Source organism: Impatiens glandulifera, chromosome 9 (assembly GCF_907164915.1).
Source record: "Impatiens glandulifera chromosome 9, dImpGla2.1, whole genome shotgun sequence".
NCBI classification, from domain to species: Eukaryota; Viridiplantae; Streptophyta; class Magnoliopsida; order Ericales; family Balsaminaceae; genus Impatiens; species Impatiens glandulifera.
The window spans coordinates 21,583,154-21,601,605 of NC_061870.1; the positions used below are offsets into that span (position 1 = coordinate 21,583,154).

The 18,452-nt window shown below is 30.3% G+C and overlaps 1 protein-coding gene across 1 annotated transcript; it reads left to right on the forward strand.

The window, feature by feature from the left end:
• The first annotated feature begins 14,848 nt into the window (after positions 1-14,848).
• On the forward strand, positions 14,849-18,163 carry LOC124915378 (protein NLP4-like). The gene is made up of 4 exons (XM_047456084.1): positions 14,849-15,003; positions 15,235-16,187; positions 16,271-16,318; positions 16,398-18,163. The coding sequence occupies exons 2-4, from the start codon at positions 15,396-15,398 to the stop codon at positions 18,003-18,005; spliced, it is 2,448 nt and encodes an 815-aa protein (XP_047312040.1). The 5' UTR covers positions 14,849-15,003; positions 15,235-15,395; the 3' UTR covers positions 18,006-18,163.
• Positions 18,164-18,452: the final 289 nt, after the last annotated feature.

Genomic DNA, 18,452 nt, shown 5'->3' on the forward strand with positions numbered 1-18,452 from the left:
GAAAAGAGATAGATGAATTCAATCTTTATTTGATGAAATTGTAAATTGTGACAATTTTAAAATCTATCAACTGAAAAAAAAATTGGTTGTAGTTATTGGAATTAATTTTGTGTAAAATGCCTCATAAACATTTGTCTAAAGCTCAAAAGAGAAAATTGAAACAAAGGGAGGAGACATTAATTCAAAATCAAACCGGATATTAACAAATATTTTAAAAAAATAACATAACAGAAAGAGAAGAATTATGAGATAGTTTGGTGATTGAAGAACAAAGTGTTTTGATCGACTACAACAATAGAAGGAGGGTTGAATATTGTTGTGCTAATTATCACTTTCAATTCGATTTTAATCTTGTTAGAGATTAATCTATTTCTATTATTCGACAAATCGCCGCAAACTCTTGAACGGTTTCAAGTGCAAAAATGTTTGTTAGATTTAAAGCGGCAGATGCAAGACGGTAAGATGTAGAAATGAAATAACACAAGAGTTTTATGAATGTTCGGAGATAAAACTCATACGTCACCCTTCTTCTGTTTCTAGAAGGATCCACTAGAAGACTTTGATTCATATAGCGTCTATACTAAGGCTGTCAAAATCTCAAGTTGGCTCTTAAAATTTTATGATTTTTACAATTTTAGATAAACTTAACGAGTTTGATTTTAAATAAACTCTTACGATTTTAAATTTATGATAATAAGATTTTACGATTTTACAAGTTTATAAATAATTTTAATTTTACGATTCTATACGATTTTACGTTAAAATAAATAAATAAAAGTTATTATTTATTTAAATAAATTAATATAATTAATTTTTTAAATATAATTTTTTATAGTGTTATTTACTTATTATTATTATTTTTTCTTAATTTTATATTTATAAATTTTTAAAATTAGTTAGGTATAAAATAATTAATTATATATATAAATAATAATAATACTATTTTTTCAAATTAAATTTTACGATTTCAAGTAAACTTTAGATTTTACGAGTTTATAACTAACCACTGATTTTACGTAAACTCTCTATTTTGACAGTCTTAGTCTATACAAACTCATTCAGAACTCAGAACTTAACAGTTGCATGTTCTTAACTCCTAGTTATCACTCTGATGAACATACAACTTTATGTTCAACTTATAACAATGAGTATACTCTCATATATTAAAATGCATACTTTTACAGTTAGAGAGAGAGAAAGTCAGAGAAGGAAGAATTACAATAACATCTAATTGTCAACTGTTTGGAATGTCAAAAAGTTGTTCGATAACTAACTTTCGTAACTTGTTCGTTGACTCTGTAACTAGTTCATCGTTGTACTCTAGAGCTCTTTTATATTGAAGTGTAGCAACGGTCGACTCTAATTCTTGGATTCGTGACTTGATCGGGAGGATTTGCCGTACCGGAAATCTAGGGATCCGTCGTTCACAAATTCAGGAATTCAACGTTGTACTTTGATGTCATTTGATGTTGAGATGTAGCAACGATCGAATCTGATACGTAGATACGTGTCGACATTCTAATAATTGAACACTAGGTGGAAGTTGTGATTAAGCTACTGGGAAGTCTGCTGATAACGAACGTTGTTGTTCGCTACGCCGATGAGCTATGCAGATAAACAAGCGCTTCTTCAGACGATTGTTGAAGCAAGGCTACTATCATGGCTTTTTCAGACTGCTGCTGAAGCAAGACGTTTGCTCGCACTTCTTCAGACTGTTGCTGAAGCAAGGCGTTTGCTCGCACTTCTTCAGACTGTTGTTGAAGCAAGGCGTCTGCTCACGTTTCTTCATACTACTACTGAAGCAAGACGTCTACTCGCGTTTCTTCAGCTCTGCTGTTGAAGTGAGACGTTTGCTCGCGCTTTTTCAGACCTACTGTTGAAGTGAGATGTCCGTTCACGCTTATTCAGACCTATTGTTGAAGTAAGACATCTGCTCGCGCTTTCTCAGCTCTGCTACCAGCGCTTCTTGAGTTGTACTTGCACATTCAATATTTGCACAACTTAGTTTTATTCACTTATTAATTCATCATCAAAACTATGTCGTATTAATTAAACTTAGTTTTATTATCCTAAGTTTATTGTAATTAATTAAAACATTTTTCTTATTTCAACTTAATTAATTACTTTTTTTTAATTAATTTTCCATTTTTCTTTATTTAACTTATTCTAAGAACAATTTCCCTTTGATGATATTAAAACTAAGTTAAGAATGGTGAATTAAAAGGTAAATAAGATATTTACATAAATATAAAATGTTCAAATTAAAGAAAAAATATCCCCCTTTTTTCTTTGTCTTCTTCCTCAGAAGTTTTTGCTATCGCCGAAGAGGAGCTTTTAAAACCTCCTCCTCGACCTCCTCCTCGACTTGGCTTACTTCCTGTTCAACTGCCCCGACCGCTACCTTCCCTTCCCTCTCGACTGCTTCCTTCCCCCTTTTTGACATCATCATCAATAGTTTCAATCAGTTTTGTTGCTACACCAGCATCTTCAATACACTCAGCTACTACATTCTTGAGGTGGTTAGATATTTCGAGAAGCTAAAAGTCGAAAGTATCCATTTTGCAGTCATCTCTCCGTGGAGGTCGAAGGCGTTCTTGAGTAGAGTAGACTTCATCCTGGTCATCGAATCTCGAATGATCAAATGTTGAAGTCCTCGATATATCTCTAAAGGCATTTTCCTGTGTCGAGGCTACATCAACTGTTGTCTTCGAGTTTGAAGCAGATTGCTCCTTCAGAGACTCCAACTCACTAAAGATTGTTGCGATACTTTGCTGCATAGGCGCAAAAACATCGATGATGAAGTTGCGGAGATCTACCGTTCCCCGAGATGATTTCTCAAGAGAAGAATGAGCCGAATATTCAAGATGGGAACCAACTTGGAGGGTGCGAAGAGGGGAGGCTCGAATAATTACCTCAATCGTAGACGACTCTAGATTTCTTTCAGAAGATGAGGCTCGAAGCACTTTGATCATTGCTCGAGGCACGCGTCTACTCCCGGAATCTCTTCAAATAAATCTTTGAGAAATCTAGTCACTTCTTCAAAGTGAATGGATTTAGCTGGGAGGGATTACTGCTTCGAAGATGAAGGGGTTTGATGTTTGGATTTGAGGAATGAACGCCTCTCTTCATACGTCTGTTGCTCCTTGTCTGATGAGATCGTCTGAACAGTAGGAGAGTGCTACTTCTCTGAAATAGGAAAGGAGTGTTGTTCAACAGCTACAATAGATGCATTCTTGGAGACGTGGGTAGAATACTGCTCAACAGTTGCAGAAAGCTCCTTCTCATGAGCAAGGGAGGCAGCTTGAGATGGCTTCTTCTTGGTAGAGGGGATCTGCTGTTGCTCAGCAGCTTCAGAAAGCGTCTACTCTACAGTAGGAAGGGGCTACTGCTCTTCAACTAACGGGAGTTACTGTTCAACAGCATCGTAGGGCAACTTTTCAATGAAGAGCAATTGCTCTTTGGCATCTGAGTAGTTCATCCCAGCCAAGGACATCTCCTTTTGTAGTTCAGCAGTCTTAGTCTTGGAGGATTTCGTGTCATGGATGAAAGACATGGTGGTTGAGCTGTAGAAATTCAAGATCAGTTACAAACGACTGTTTACCCTGTCATCTACCCAGGTTGTTCTCTCCAAAGGGCGTAGTTTGTCTCCCTCTAGCGAAGGATCGGGAGCAAAGCACCCCCTCTAGCAACTGCTGCTACCAGCTCTCTCCTCTTGAGAGCTTCTTGAATATCCAAGGTGCAAGTCCAAGTGAAGACTGATTTCTCCAAACTGAACAGCGCCTTGCACTGCTCAATCAGATCTTCCTTGGATGGCCTCATCGAATCTTTTGTGGAGCCTTATGCTGCTCCATTTATCAAAGAGTTCGAATATCTCTGAAGCATTTAACTCAACCTCCTCGAGGATGAGTTTGATTGATTGCTTTACAATCGAAAGAGGCTCAGGAACATGATCCACAAGGTCTTTACCCTTTCATGCAACTTCGGCAGGCTGATCAGCAGGGACAGGTTCCCTGCATACGATTCCCTTTGCAGCTTGAACCTGTCTTAAAGTAGCTGCTGGCTGAAGTATAGAATGTTGCCTTTGGAATTGCAGCTTCAGTTTGATCTGCTGCAGCAGAACCAGCAGCTGTCTAAACCGCTTGGTTTTCATCACTAAGAACAGGAACCTCAACAATTCCTGGTGCTTCAACCGGTTCCTCGCATAAATAATTAATTTAAAAAATTAAGATTTTTATATTTAATTTTTTATTCTCTTAAATATATATTTATCAAATATAGTATATATTTGAAAATAAATATTTTATTATTTTCTTTATTTAATTTATTATCGCTCTTATTATTATTTTAATTTTTTTATAAATAATTAAATTAAATAATAAAATATATATTTACAAATTAATAATATAAACAAATTATTAACGAAGATTGAAGAGATAAAAAATAAATTATAAAGAAAAGAGAAATAAATTATTAATGAATATGAGATAAATAAATAAACATTTTAAATTATGTTTAATCATCATGTCTAATAAATATTTCACATCATTTCTCTACATATTCGCTGCAAATCTTTTGCTCTCCTATCATTACTCTTTTGTTAATCATATCAGTAATAGTTGTATCAGAAGAAAGAAGTTTCTCGAAGTTGAAGTTAATCAAGAATTAACTTCGATCAACAACGTCACGGGATAGACTAAATGAGTTAGCAATGTTGTCAATTGAGAAAAAAATAGTAAGTCAATTAGATTAAAAAGATTTGATCAATATTTTTGCATCTAAAATAGTTAAACGATGATGTTTATTTAGTTATTTCAAATATTGTTAACTTTTTGTTTTTTTATTTATTAAATACAGAACTTTACTACATACCGAATTTTACGGCAACAAAAGTGCTAATTTTTTTATTTTTTTTTGTGTCAACCTTATGCGGTCTCTTAAATTTGGGGATAATAATAATAATAATATATTTATGTTAATTGAGTTAAAACCTAAAGCATAATAATAATAATTATATATATATATATATAATATTTTGGTTTTTAAAATTAAAGTCTGACACCAAGTTTGTAATAATTTAAGAGTTTAAGTAAGGCTTTGTTCGGATTGAGATTTTTGAAAAAACATAGAAAATGAAAAATGTAATGATTGATGATGATTTTGAGGAGGTGATGATTATTTTTGGTAAAAATACTTAAAAGGTATTGATATATATGAATAAAATAAAAAATAATAATTTAAAATAGAGGGTATTTTAATATTTTGGTTAATGAAATTGGTGATATGATTGTTGAGAAGTAATTAATTAAAAAATTGATTTTGGATAGATTTATTTTAAAACCTAAAAGAAGCAGGCTGAGACTTGTTTTTAATGAATTATTCTTACAAAATGAATTTAATTAGTAAAACTTATGACTTAACACCTTAATTTGGATTTGAAGTGTTTATGAAATGATAGTTGGACTTGGATCATAACCCCTGTAAGAAGTACAAGTAATGATTAAAGGACAACTACACAATCACAAACACACAAAAACATTGGGCCCATTTAGGTGAATTAAAAGCCCATTTTTTCGTTCACTTTTAAAATCTTACATTATATTAAAAATAAACAATATTTTATTTAGTATAATTAATCAAATATAATCTAGGAGGAATTAATTTAATCTATGCGGTAAATTAAGATGAATGGGAAGAATCGGAGCGTGACGTGGACTTACATACTTTCTTAGGTTTTAAATACTAATTAATATATTATTATAAAAAAAATTATTTGAAACTTTTATAAAATATGAATAATAAATTAATATAATTGTGATATTATATATTTAATTATTTTTATTATTATTTAGAGCTCCTAATCAACTACGGTTCAAAATTGACCACTAAAAAATTAAAATAAATAGCTATAAAATTAAAAATAAATAACTATAAAATTAAATTTATACATACAAATGTGATTAAATCTTTTAATTTAATACACTATTTTTATTTATCTAATTTAAAAAAAATGACAAAACTTGTCTTTATCCATAATTTTCTCGTTATATTTTTAAGCCCACTTTAATCATTTTTATGTTCACCCAACTCGAATTCCTAAATCTGTCACTCCATTAGTTTAAAACTTTCTATTCTAATTTGCCCATTATATTTATTATTTAAAATAATCATTCAAATATTCTAAATAAAATTACTCTTAATGCTAAATTTATTAAAAAAATTATTAGATAATGTGATAATATATTTTTAATAAGAGATGAGCTAAAAACTTAATAAATATAATGTAAAGAAATTTGAAGATATAATTATATTAATTGTGTATTATATTATACAAATAATTAGTAGAACGTCATGATACAATAGTAGGCTAATTAGTAGATTGAATTATCTATATATATAGATCATATATATTCTGTCTCATTGTTGGCCAACTGGAATATTCTTGATCCATTATTAACTATTTATATATAATAAATAAATTAATGAAGAATATTCAAATTAAGAAAGAGATTAAAATAAGATTGATGATGAATATCCATGATGGATCCTATTGGTATCTACGATCAATCTGATTGGTCATTTAGTTTATAACCTAACATTATTATTTTAATCTCAATTATTGAGTTTTGACTTTGATTTTTTATTTCTTTCTAATTGATCCTACATTATCAACTACTTATTTTATCAATTAAACGTAACTATCATTTTTTTTTAAATAAATAAACAAAGAAATACTCTTAACTCTTAAGTATATATTAATTAAATAAATATCATACAATACAACTAAACATATTATATATAACTCATTCAAAAGATATCTTATTTATAATTATTACTAAAGAATAAGGATAACATATACAATTTATAATCAATTAGATAAATAGAAAAAGTAGGTTTTGTCTCCAATTACATTCTTAAATAAAAAACTCATTTAAAATTATGTTATGTAATTCATGTGTTTTTTTATCTCAATTTATTATTTGAGAAGGCTATATGTTTAAATGAAAGCATTTTTATTAAAAAAATTATTGAAAATTTGTTTTTGTCATTTAAATTAATTAAATTGTGAGTAATTGTTTGTCGGGTTGTATCGATATTTGTAAATAAATTTAAATTGTAAAACTCCCAAACATATTCAATTAAAATCTTGTAGCAAATATATATCTAACTAATTAAATATATCAAAACAATGTGGTTATAACAGAACAATTTGAGCTAATTTGAATTAGCTAGAGAATTTGAAAGATAATTTTAAAAGAATGACGTGATGCAATTTATTTCGTTGAAAAACAACAAATTTTTTATCTGTTCTTTTTCTTTACACTTTATCATTTTTTCAACTAGTGATATAAACACGTCATTCATTCCCTCATTTCTTTTCTTAAATTTTTTCCCCTGTCAGTACTTTTTAATTATCTTATTTACAATATTTTTTTGATTATTATTAATTTGTTAATGAATATTAAATTAAAATTAACCGAAGAATCCCATAAGTTTCATTTAAATAAGGTGGGAGATGATTCAAATCTGACAAGGCCCATTGTCAGAGAAGAGAATGATTGGTTATCATATAATTTAAACAAGTGGCCAAATGGATGATGTCAACCTCAAAATTATCGTCATCATTCATTAATCTAATATTTAAATAAAAATACTTTCAGTAACCTAACAATCTAGAAATGACTATTTTAATTAATCTTACAACTTTTTATCTATTAATAAAAACTACTCTAAGTTATTATTTAAATTTTATATTACAATTTTCGGTTGATCACGTAACTCAGCTTCATCTCCCACTAGTTTTTTTTTTTTTTATTGATAATGAGATATTATTTAGTTTAATGTAAATTGTAAATATTTGTGACAAGTTGTTGGGTTAAAAATAGGCATTCTTTTTTTTTTCTTTAAATGTAATGTGAATATTAAATATTTTGAAAATTTAAGGACAAATTGGAAGCACAGTACCAAAGTTGATGTCATGACTAGTAAGAGTTGGCTTTTCCTATTTCCGTGGACCTTATACTTTTTGTGAGATTTCAAAAATGGAAAAAATAATTTGTCATTAGTGACTCAATGACATATTGGATTAGTGGGTAAGTTTGGATTTGAAATTTGATTATTTGTTTTAATTTATTATATAACTAAAATTTGTTTTTATAATGAAATTCAACTCAAAGTTATATATAAAAAATTAATTTAAAAATAATAAAAAAATATATATTAAATTGTATAAATAATTTACAAAAATAAAACCCGAATAAAAATATCCAAAGATAATGAAATTTGTCGAAGGTTACTACCAAAATGAAATCATTTGAGTTCATGGACAATGAGCGTTGAAGTAAAGTAAGTTGAACGATCCAATGAAACAATATCAGAAAAATTTAAACGGAAGTTAAAATCATCCTTAGTCAATAATTGGTAAACAAGGCTAAAAAAATTTCTTAATTTTTCCAATAGAACAATCTTTATATTATGAATTCTTCTCGTTACGATTTGATTGTGTTATGATATAATATATTTTTCTAACTTTTTCTTGTTTTTAGTTGAGTTCTTGTATTGATGACTGAGTTGTAACTTTGTTTATTTTTTTAACTATTCTGAATGATGTAATCTGTAAATAATGAAATATATATAGTATTTTTAATATTTTACACTTGTGGCTACAATATTAATAACATGAATTAATATCAATTAACCCATAATTTGAGACAAAACATGACACATTAATTTACTTTAATGGGCGATTAGAGTCAGCATTATTAACTTCTTCTTTCTTCTATATATAAAAAATTGTGTCAATTTAATTATAAAAGTTAGAGAGTCAAAATCAATTATAAATATGTTTGAAACTATAAAAATAAAAATGAATAGGCTTGTGGCCTGTGTGGGGTATGGCTCAAGTCACTAATACCGCTGACGTCGTGCATTATTTAATTAAATAATAGATCCCATTTCACTCATCATCGTCATCATGGTAGTTTGTCTTATAACTTGTTTGATATATCATATATTTATAAACTATTATCAATAAAACTATTTATGTATATTAAAAGTTTTTTCTCTTAAATATTTATGAGATTCTCATAAAATGGTCTGATGAGATCATATATTGGTAAAATACAAAAATAAAATAAATGGAGTTAAAAAGAATTTATAACAGACAAGACCTAAATTTATTAGGTAACTGGTCTGGATTCCATTAATGTTTAATGTTTTTGTGTGTATGTGTGTGTGTGAGAGAGAAAAAAAAGGGCAAAACCCAGTTATGATAATATTGTATGCGGCGAACAGATGCGGGCGGTGACGAACGGAGGAAGAGAGGAGCCAATTCCATGGAGTCTGGTGTCTCCCCAGGAGATTGTAAAGACGTTTTTCAAATCTCCATTTCTTATTTCTCATCTATCATTCCTTCTTGTGTGGACCTTGTAGGGTTCTCTTATGTTGTATTCAAACAAATATTTCATTATATTCAATGAATAATTAACCGACTAGACTAAACTAGTAACTCAACATGTAAAAGTGGAGTATTTTCAATATATAAAAAATTATATTTATTTCGAACCTAAATTCGATAAGTTTAATATTTACGGTATATCGAGATTTTGGTACACTATCAACATTATCTCATTTTTACTTAAATTTTTTTATTTTTAATCAAAGACAAATTTTGGGAGAATAAATCGATATAGTAAGAGTTTGGTCTCCAATCTTTCAAATAATGAAATAATTTGATGAGATTAGAGAGAATAAAAAAATATTTCGAGAATTGTTGTTATTTATTTAGTTATAAGAAATATATTTTTTTTAATCTATAATATTATTTCGATATAAATATTCATATCAAAATTTTGAAAAAAATCACATCCATAATTTCGATATCATTTTTTCATACAATATATTTTTATTGATAATTTTTTAACCTCAAATGTGGAGTGTTTCTACTCAATCAAAATAAATAAAAAAATCAACAAATAATTTAATGCTAGTATTCTATATTAATTTTTTTTAAGAGGATTAAAATAATTATTTTTATAATGGTATGATTACAAATATTAAATATATATATATATATATAAAATTATATATTTAATTAAATTAAGATTGTTTAATATAATTTATTTTCTTCTTATTTTTAAGATAGAATGGATTTATTTTATTATCTATGTTATAAGTAAATTTATATCATTTTTGAGAATAATGTAATAATATTATTAATATTTTATATTTTAATTTTAAATTATCAGTTATAATAACTAATAAGTTCTAAGTTAATTTATTTTAATTTAATATAAAATTAATTATTTAGTTAATATAATAATATCTATGATAATCATATTTCAAAAGTATATATATTTGAGCTGCTCAATAAAACAACTATGTTCTAAACTTTAATAGTTGGTTGAAAACTATTTCCAGATTTTTTAACTTATTTTATATTTTTTACTATTTCAAAAATATTATTTAATTTTGTAAAATTCAAACAAGGCAGCTTCATGTTTACAACTTATAAATTCACTGCGAATAAACATTAACCGAGTTATATTTTTACAGATTTAACGATGTAATCTCGGGAATGAACCTCGTAGCTTAACACGTGTTTGGTGGACACATGACAATATAAGAAGAATCGCGGAGTGACTCAAAGTTCGATGCGTTTTAACCTTGGTTTACATGTCAGACATCCTTTTAAAATAAAATATTATTTTAGAAGATATTGACAATACCCAAGTGTTTTAGAAATTAACTATATAAAAATAATTAATTTTATTCAAATTTTAATAATCCGAGGATTTTGACTTAACATCCAATTTAAATTAATTAAACATACTTAATTTAAGAAAATATTATTTATTTGAAAACAAATTCGTCAAATGATTTTAGAAAAATCAATAAAAGATACATTTACAAACGTATTTTATATTAGAGTTTTCATAAAGAGTTCGTTTATTTGTTACGCTCGGGAAAGACTGCGCTCGTCAAATGACAATTTTATTCATAAAGTAAAAATCTGGCTATCAAAATTTTTATTTATAACATTTATGTCCTTTAATTATTAGTCCGGGGTCCTAAATAAGAATATGTTTAAATTACGTAAATAATTGTACAAATTTATTTAGAATGACGTATCTACGATTGCGTTAATATAAAATTGAGTAAAAACCCTAAAAAATATCAAAAAAATTAGAATTCAAAAATAAATTTCAAACGGGCCTTAGCCAAAATATTTCTTTGGGAAATATCCCAAATATATTTAAATATCATTTCTGACCTTTCGAGATTATTTGAAAATAGATTAAGGTTCCAAAATTACAAAAATAATTTTGGATTTTGAAAAGTGGAACCAAACAAGACTTAGGACCGAAGTCCTAGGGTTTGGGTCCATTTTTACCGATCTGGGCTCGAACGGTTTCAGTCTAGACTAGGGTGGTCTGGATCGGGGCTAAGGGACCGGAGGGTTCAATCCTAGGTCCAGGAGGCTCGGTCTCAGATATAGATTCCTCGGTCGTGGACTTGAGAGTCTCGGTCCTAGGTCAAACCTCTCGGTCATAGGTTAGAATCTTCGGTCAGATCCTCGGTTCTTGCTCAAGAACAACGGTCATAAGGCTCAATCCTAACTCAAGAACATCGGTCCTAGGTCGATTTATCGGTCAGGACCGAGAATTCTTGGTCTTGTTCCTCGGTCCCAGTCCTACAAGACTCGTTCGAACTCTTGTTTCTTGTAAGTTGCAAATAACTCATATGAATGTAGGGATCATAACCCCGACCCTAACCCTAAACACGATCAATCGAACTCTATAACAATTGATTTTTCAAAATCGTTTTAGGGAAAAATTTAGGAACTTTTGATTTAGGCCATATTATGGCCTAAGTTTTGTTCCAACAACTTTGAAATGATGACTATAGTCGACAGACAACCAAAACAAAATATCAATAAAGTTCTTTAACAACTTTCAAAACTGAAATTCAAACTTATTTTGTTTCAAAATTTTAGTTGGAATAAATATAATCGGAATGTTGTTATTATAATTTGGAAATCATCCTCACATTTTACAAACATGTTAGATAACTATTCGAATTAAAATTCAAGCCTAAAAGTTCAAGAACACAAAATTCAAAATTTTCAAATCAAATTTGGGGTTTTTTTTATTTAGGTTGAATTGATTGAATCTCTTTCGACTGAAAACGTGCAAATCATCTAGGTATTAGTTTCAAACAAAGAAAACACACAATTGAACCTTAATTTGATCAACCTTATCAAACTTGAAAAAATCCAATTTCAAATCATAAATTGAATTATAGTGGATCTGGAAGTTTACCAACGATTGGAGAACACTCCAATGATATGTATAGAGCCGACCTCGAGTTTTTGGTTGGCACAACCTCGGTAGAAATTTTCTTTATTTTTTTTGTTGTTTCCCTATGTCTAGTTTAAAATTTTGATAAGAAAGTGTTTTTGGTGAACCAAATAAAAATTCTAAGTTTGTATCTTAAACCACTAAGCTATAACATTTTATATTTAAAAAGACATAAATTAATCTAAATATCTTATATATTTTATTAAATGGGCTGCCATAGGGAGTGGGCTGCCGGCCTAGACCGAGGGGCTTATTGGGCTTACCCCAGGGCCAACCCTAGATGTGTAGGAAACTTTCCCAATCCCTGGATCGAAGCTTAGCTCGCCGGAGAGTCTTACAAAATTTTAGTTCGCTAGAGTTCTTCAATTCTTCGAATTAAGCTGTAATGTTTGGTGACTGTTTGAAGGATCGAAAGAAGATAACCTAGAGGCTATTTATGCCAATCTAGGTCGGTTGTGGTGAACGAATTCAACTTCAATTTAGCCACTGAAGTTCTTCTTCTCCATTTCTCTTTTGTCATTAGCCACCTAGGTTAGTATAGGATTTGGCTTCTAGACCTAAGAGAAATGATGGCGAGGAGAAGACGTACACATGGGTGAAAAAACGAAGGGATAAGGTCGAGTATCGAAAGAAATAACTCTTCTGAAAGGTCGCTGGCGTCCGTCGCGGGCCTCCGGAGTTCGCGAAGAAGAAGAACAAAACAACTTCATTTCGTTTAATTGGCCGCTTCATTGGCGTTCCGTCCAACGCTGAAGCGTTCCGTCTAGCGTTTGGGCTAACGGGGTTAGCGATCCCGTTAACCGATCCGTTGTGGATCCGGGCGTGCGCGTGCTTGGTTACAACCGGTTGCGTGGCGTCTTTCTGGGTGCTGGATAAAAATCCTGCGCTGATCCGATGGCTAAGAATCCTGCTACAATGATTTTTTTTATTTTATTTTTGGTCACACTACATCATAAGTTTTTATTTATAATAAAATGGTTATTTGAAATTGAATTTTAACCTTTTTTTTGCGTTTTTCTTCACCAAATTATTAAAAAAAAAATATTTTTGACAACATAATAAAAATTATGTATATTTATTTTATTTTTGAATATTTTGGGTATTTATTTAATTATTTTAAGCCATAAATTATATATAATTTATGTTTAAAATCATAATTAAATTATTTCAAAAAATATTATTATTAATTAATAATATTATTTATAAATTAAGGTATGACAAATTTTTATGCTTATAAATATATACTTTTTTTTATAAGAATTTATTTGAAATTAATATTAGGTTGATATTATTTTAGTTGATTTTATTTTATTAATATCAAAATTAATTAAAAAAAAAAAAGTCCAATTTGAATTATTGAATTGATAAGGTATGATTATTCTTTTTTTTATATACATAATTTTGTTTAAAATTATTTTTTATATATTTATTTTTATTTGAAATAATTAGTTATTTATAACAGTAAAAATGAAGAACATAAATTTAAATATGAACAATTTTATTTTATAGTCAAAATTTGAACATGACTAATTTAAAACCATCCTTAAAATTAGAAAGAAGTTCTATTTCTCCTGTTTAGAATATAATTTATTTTGACTAATTAATTATTTTTTTTTAAAATTAAATTACATTTATTCTTACATTTATTTTACCTTAGGTAAGTCTTGTTTAACCGGTTAATTCAAGCATATTCTTGATTTTGTATTTTTTATTACAATATTTTATTTTATATTTTGTAATCTCTATCATATTATTTATATTTTAATTTTATGATTATCAATCATTTTTTTTAACATCAATATTATTTATTATTTAGAGATAATTTTAAAAACACCACACAAACACATCATATCCAAATATGGAGAAGGCTATGAAATGAAGGAAGACTTAAAAAAAATAAAAATATCATGTATAAAAGAAATTTGTGTCTATTTTTAACACAAATAAAACGATTTTATATATTTTAAATAGTTTTGAATATTTATAATATAAATTAAAAAATATATATATATGAGAAGCAATTAATATAATCCACTTAAATATATGATTTTACCTTAAATATATGGAAGATATTCATGAACTGCATGTAAGAATCCAGGCTATAGATCCATTTTATCATCAATAAACTAAAGAACCTTATCCACCTAACCTCCTTTTGATTAATTTAATATACCATGCTCTTAAAATTTATAAATTTTATGTAGATTCACTTTCATTACATAATTATATATATCTTAGAAAAAACTAATTTATGTCAGTGAATTATTAAAATACTAATTTTACTTTTCCTAAATCTTCTTAAACTTAACCCAAAAAAATAGAATTTATATAAAGAATTGTAGAGACATACTTAAAACATATTTATCTAAATTAAATAAAACAAATTGATATAATTAATATCCCATACGTCACGCGCGTCGCATCTCAGATTTCAGAATATGAAGAGGTGAGAGAATCTCATTTCTGCATCCCATTTTCCGCCATTGTTTCTCTCTCTTCCATAATCATCCAAGAAGAAGAAGAGAATTCCTTATCGTAGCACTTTTGATCCGGACCCACTCTTGAAGGGGATTGTGCAGCGCCGGTTCGCCATTGATATTGAAATGCATGAACCCCACCAACATAACTTTATTTCACTGCCAAAATAGTATGAACAATTTCTCTCTCCCTCTTTCTCTCTTTTAAATCATCATCATTACTATTATTAATCAACAAATATAGAGAGGGAAGATTACGTTTCAAACTCTAATCACTATTATTAACATGCTTTTTATGTGATTCTTTCTCTCTGCCAAATCAGTTACTCGAATAAGTTAGTTAGTTACTGAGAGAAGTTGCAAAGGAATCTTCTAACCTAATGCACCTGTGATATTTGCAGTTCCAAAGGATTTCTTCCGTTGAAATGTACGTGACAGCTGCGTGGATTTGGTTTTTGAAAGCAGAAGAAAATCATTCTTCCTGGAAATTTCCTCATCTCTTTTTCATCTTTATTCTTCTTCTCTGCTTTGGCTCCTGAAAATCTAGCATGTATTTACCGCCATGGAATTAGATCATGATTACGATCTCATGAATACACTCTTCCACAACGGATATTGGATAGAGATTCTTCAGTCAACTCAATCGGATTTCCATTTCCCTACCTTAAGTGATCTTAATCTCCCAGCTCCTTGTTACCTTCCTGAATCATCATCATCATCGGAGAACAACAACAACAACAACTCCAGCAGTACTCTGACTCTCTCAAACATGGATGAATTCGTCGGATCGGAAGCAGCGTTCACGGTTGAAGAAACTGACATGAGGAAGACGAAGAAGAAGAGATTATGGATGGCACCTACTGTAAATCCATCTCCAGACATCTCGGTGAAGAAGAGATTAATACAGGCGATTGAATACTTGAGAGAGTCTACGAAAAACAGAGATGTTCTCATTCAGATATGGGTGCCGGTAACGAGAAACGGCGAACAAGTGCTTACGACGAATAATCAACCGTTTTCAGTCAACCCTAGCTTCAAGAGTCTTTCTGATTACAGAGACGCATCCAGAAACTACCATTTCGCTGCGGAAGAGAACAACTCGAAACAGTCGCTCGGCTTACCTGGTAGGGTTTTCTTGAAGAAATTGCCTGAATGGACTCCTGATGTTAGATATCTTAAGATTGAAGAGTATCATCGTCTTTATCACGCTAGACAGTTTAATGTTAGTGGATCTATCGCTCTTCCAGTCTTCCAACGAGGAACTGGAAATTGCTTGGGCGTTGTTGAGATTGTCACCACTTCTATGCAAACCAATTTTCATCCTGAAATTGAAAATGTTTGCAGAGCTCTTGAGGTAAATTGAATTGATTGAATCTTGTTTTAGTTGCCATCAATTCTTACATAATCTCCATAACAGAGCATTTATTCCATCTTCAGGCTGTTGATTTAAGGAGTTCTAAGATCTTAGGACCTCCAAGGGTTCAGGTACGTGTTTAGATCAATTCCAAATCTGAAGAACATTGATTATTGATTGATTGATTTTCATTTTCATTTTCATTTTCAGGCATGGCATGAACACTATGAAGCTGTACTGTTAGAGATTCAACAAGTTCTTCGTGCAGTTTGCGATACACATAACTTACCCCTAGCTCAAGCTTGGGCTCCATGTATTCAACAAGGAAAAGGCGGAAGGAGACACTCCGACGAAAACTACACTTACTGTGTTTCCACCATTGATTCCGCTTGTTACGTCCCCGATCCTCGGTTTTCAATCTTCCACAAGGCATGTTCAGAACACCACCTGTTTAAAGGACAAGGAATCGCTGGAAAAGCTTTCACAACTAACCAACCATGCTTCTCCGACGACATCACATCGTTTAGTGACACCGAATATCCTCTCGCTCAACACGCTAGAAGGTGTGGTTTATTACGTGCTGCCGTCGCGATTTGCCTCAGGAGCATCCACACCGGTTCGGCGGATTTCGTGTTGGAGTTCTTCCTTCCGTCTAGTTGCATTGATGAAGATGAACAGAAACTGATGCTTACCTCGTTATCCTCTGTTGTACAAAATGAATGTCGAACATTAAGAGTTGTAATGGACGAAGAATTAGCCGAAGAAATTGTAATAAATCATCATCAAATGGAAGAGACTCCTTCAATTACTACTACTACCACTACGTCTTCTTCTTGGATAGCTGAAATGATGGAGGCTCAAGGAAACGGTAAAGGAGTATCCATATCGTTAGGTCCTTATCATCATGATCAAAAGGAGGATGAAATGAAACAAGAGTTTAAGATAACAACAACAGAATGGGAATCAGGCGATGCAGAGGACTTGCAAGCATTCAATCAGAACAACAGTTTTAAGAGAAGGAAGAAAACAGAGAAAACGATAAGCTTACAAGTTCTTCGCCAGTACTTCGCAGGTAGCCTTAAAGATGCAGCCAAGTGTATTGGAGTTTGTCCGACGACACTAAAAAGGATATGCAGGCAACACGGAATCACCAGATGGCCATCGAGAAAGATAAAGAAAGTGGGACATTCGTTACAAAAACTACAACTAGTAATGGATTCTGTTAATCCAGGAGGCGGCTCAACCGCCATTCAAATCGGGTCCTTCTACGACAGCTTTCCAGAACTAGGTTGTAATTCCGACGAGCAACAACAACAACAACAGCAACAAGAACAGCATCAGCAGCAACAGCAGCGTTCAAGCTCAAATTCAGCGACTGCGAGTGTAACAGTTAACAACGTAGGTTGTTCGAGTAGTAGTTCATTGGCAGAAGTACAGATTCAAACAACAGTTCCTCCTCCTCCTGATCCTGATCCTGATCCTCATCTTTCTCCACCAGCTCGTCCTGAATTAGAAGGGAATAGAGAACAGATTCCAACAGTTGGGGTAAAAGCAAGATATAAAGAAGATAATATACGGTTCAGCATGCAAGAGAAATGGGGATATGAAGATCTAATGGGAGAGATTGGAAAAAGGTTTAAAGTTGAAGATGTGTCGAGAATGGGATTGAAGTATTTAGACGATGATTCAGAGTGGGTTCTTCTTACTTGCGATGACGATTTAGAGGAATGTTTAGACATTCATAAATCTTCTTCCAAGACTGCTCGGACAACTATTAAACTATCCGTTCATGATCAGCCACCGTTCACCGGTAATTAATCAAACCCTTTTAATAATGTTTGGATTTCTTCTTATTTATATTTGCATATCATCCATCCATTGATCGATGGATCTCTCTTCTTGGTTGTGTATTAAAGTTTAATAAAATGTTTTGTAAACTGTCGAGATATAGAAAGCATGCTGAGATCATGTAACAACTGAAATCTTGTATTTATATATTGGAAGAATCTCAATTTTGTGCATAATTTATATCAAGTACTCAAATTTAGTTATTAACTATCAAAATTATATTTATATGTATTAATTTGATAAAATGAATTAAAATTTTACACTGTATTTTTTCTTTTTAACCTTCTCACTACTTTAAGAATATCAAAAAAAAAAAAAAAAAAAAATACTGCTCCATGGGTGCCTAAGATTTTTTTTAACATTTCTCTTCTTTTATCATGATCCATTCCTTTTTCTTTCTTATTTTATCTTTTCATC

Bases quoted from the DNA above. Each gene is read 5' to 3' on its own strand.
- LOC124915378 (XM_047456084.1), top strand. From the start codon at position 15,396: ATGGAATTAGATCATGATTACGATCTCATGAATACACTCTTCCACAAC. The intron at 16,188-16,270 runs GTAAATTGAATT...TTCCATCTTCAG, and splicing joins ATGTTTGCAGAGCTCTTGAG to GCTGTTGATTTAAGGAGTTC. The intron at 16,319-16,397 runs GTACGTGTTTAG...TTTCATTTTCAG, and splicing joins TAGGACCTCCAAGGGTTCAG to GCATGGCATGAACACTATGA.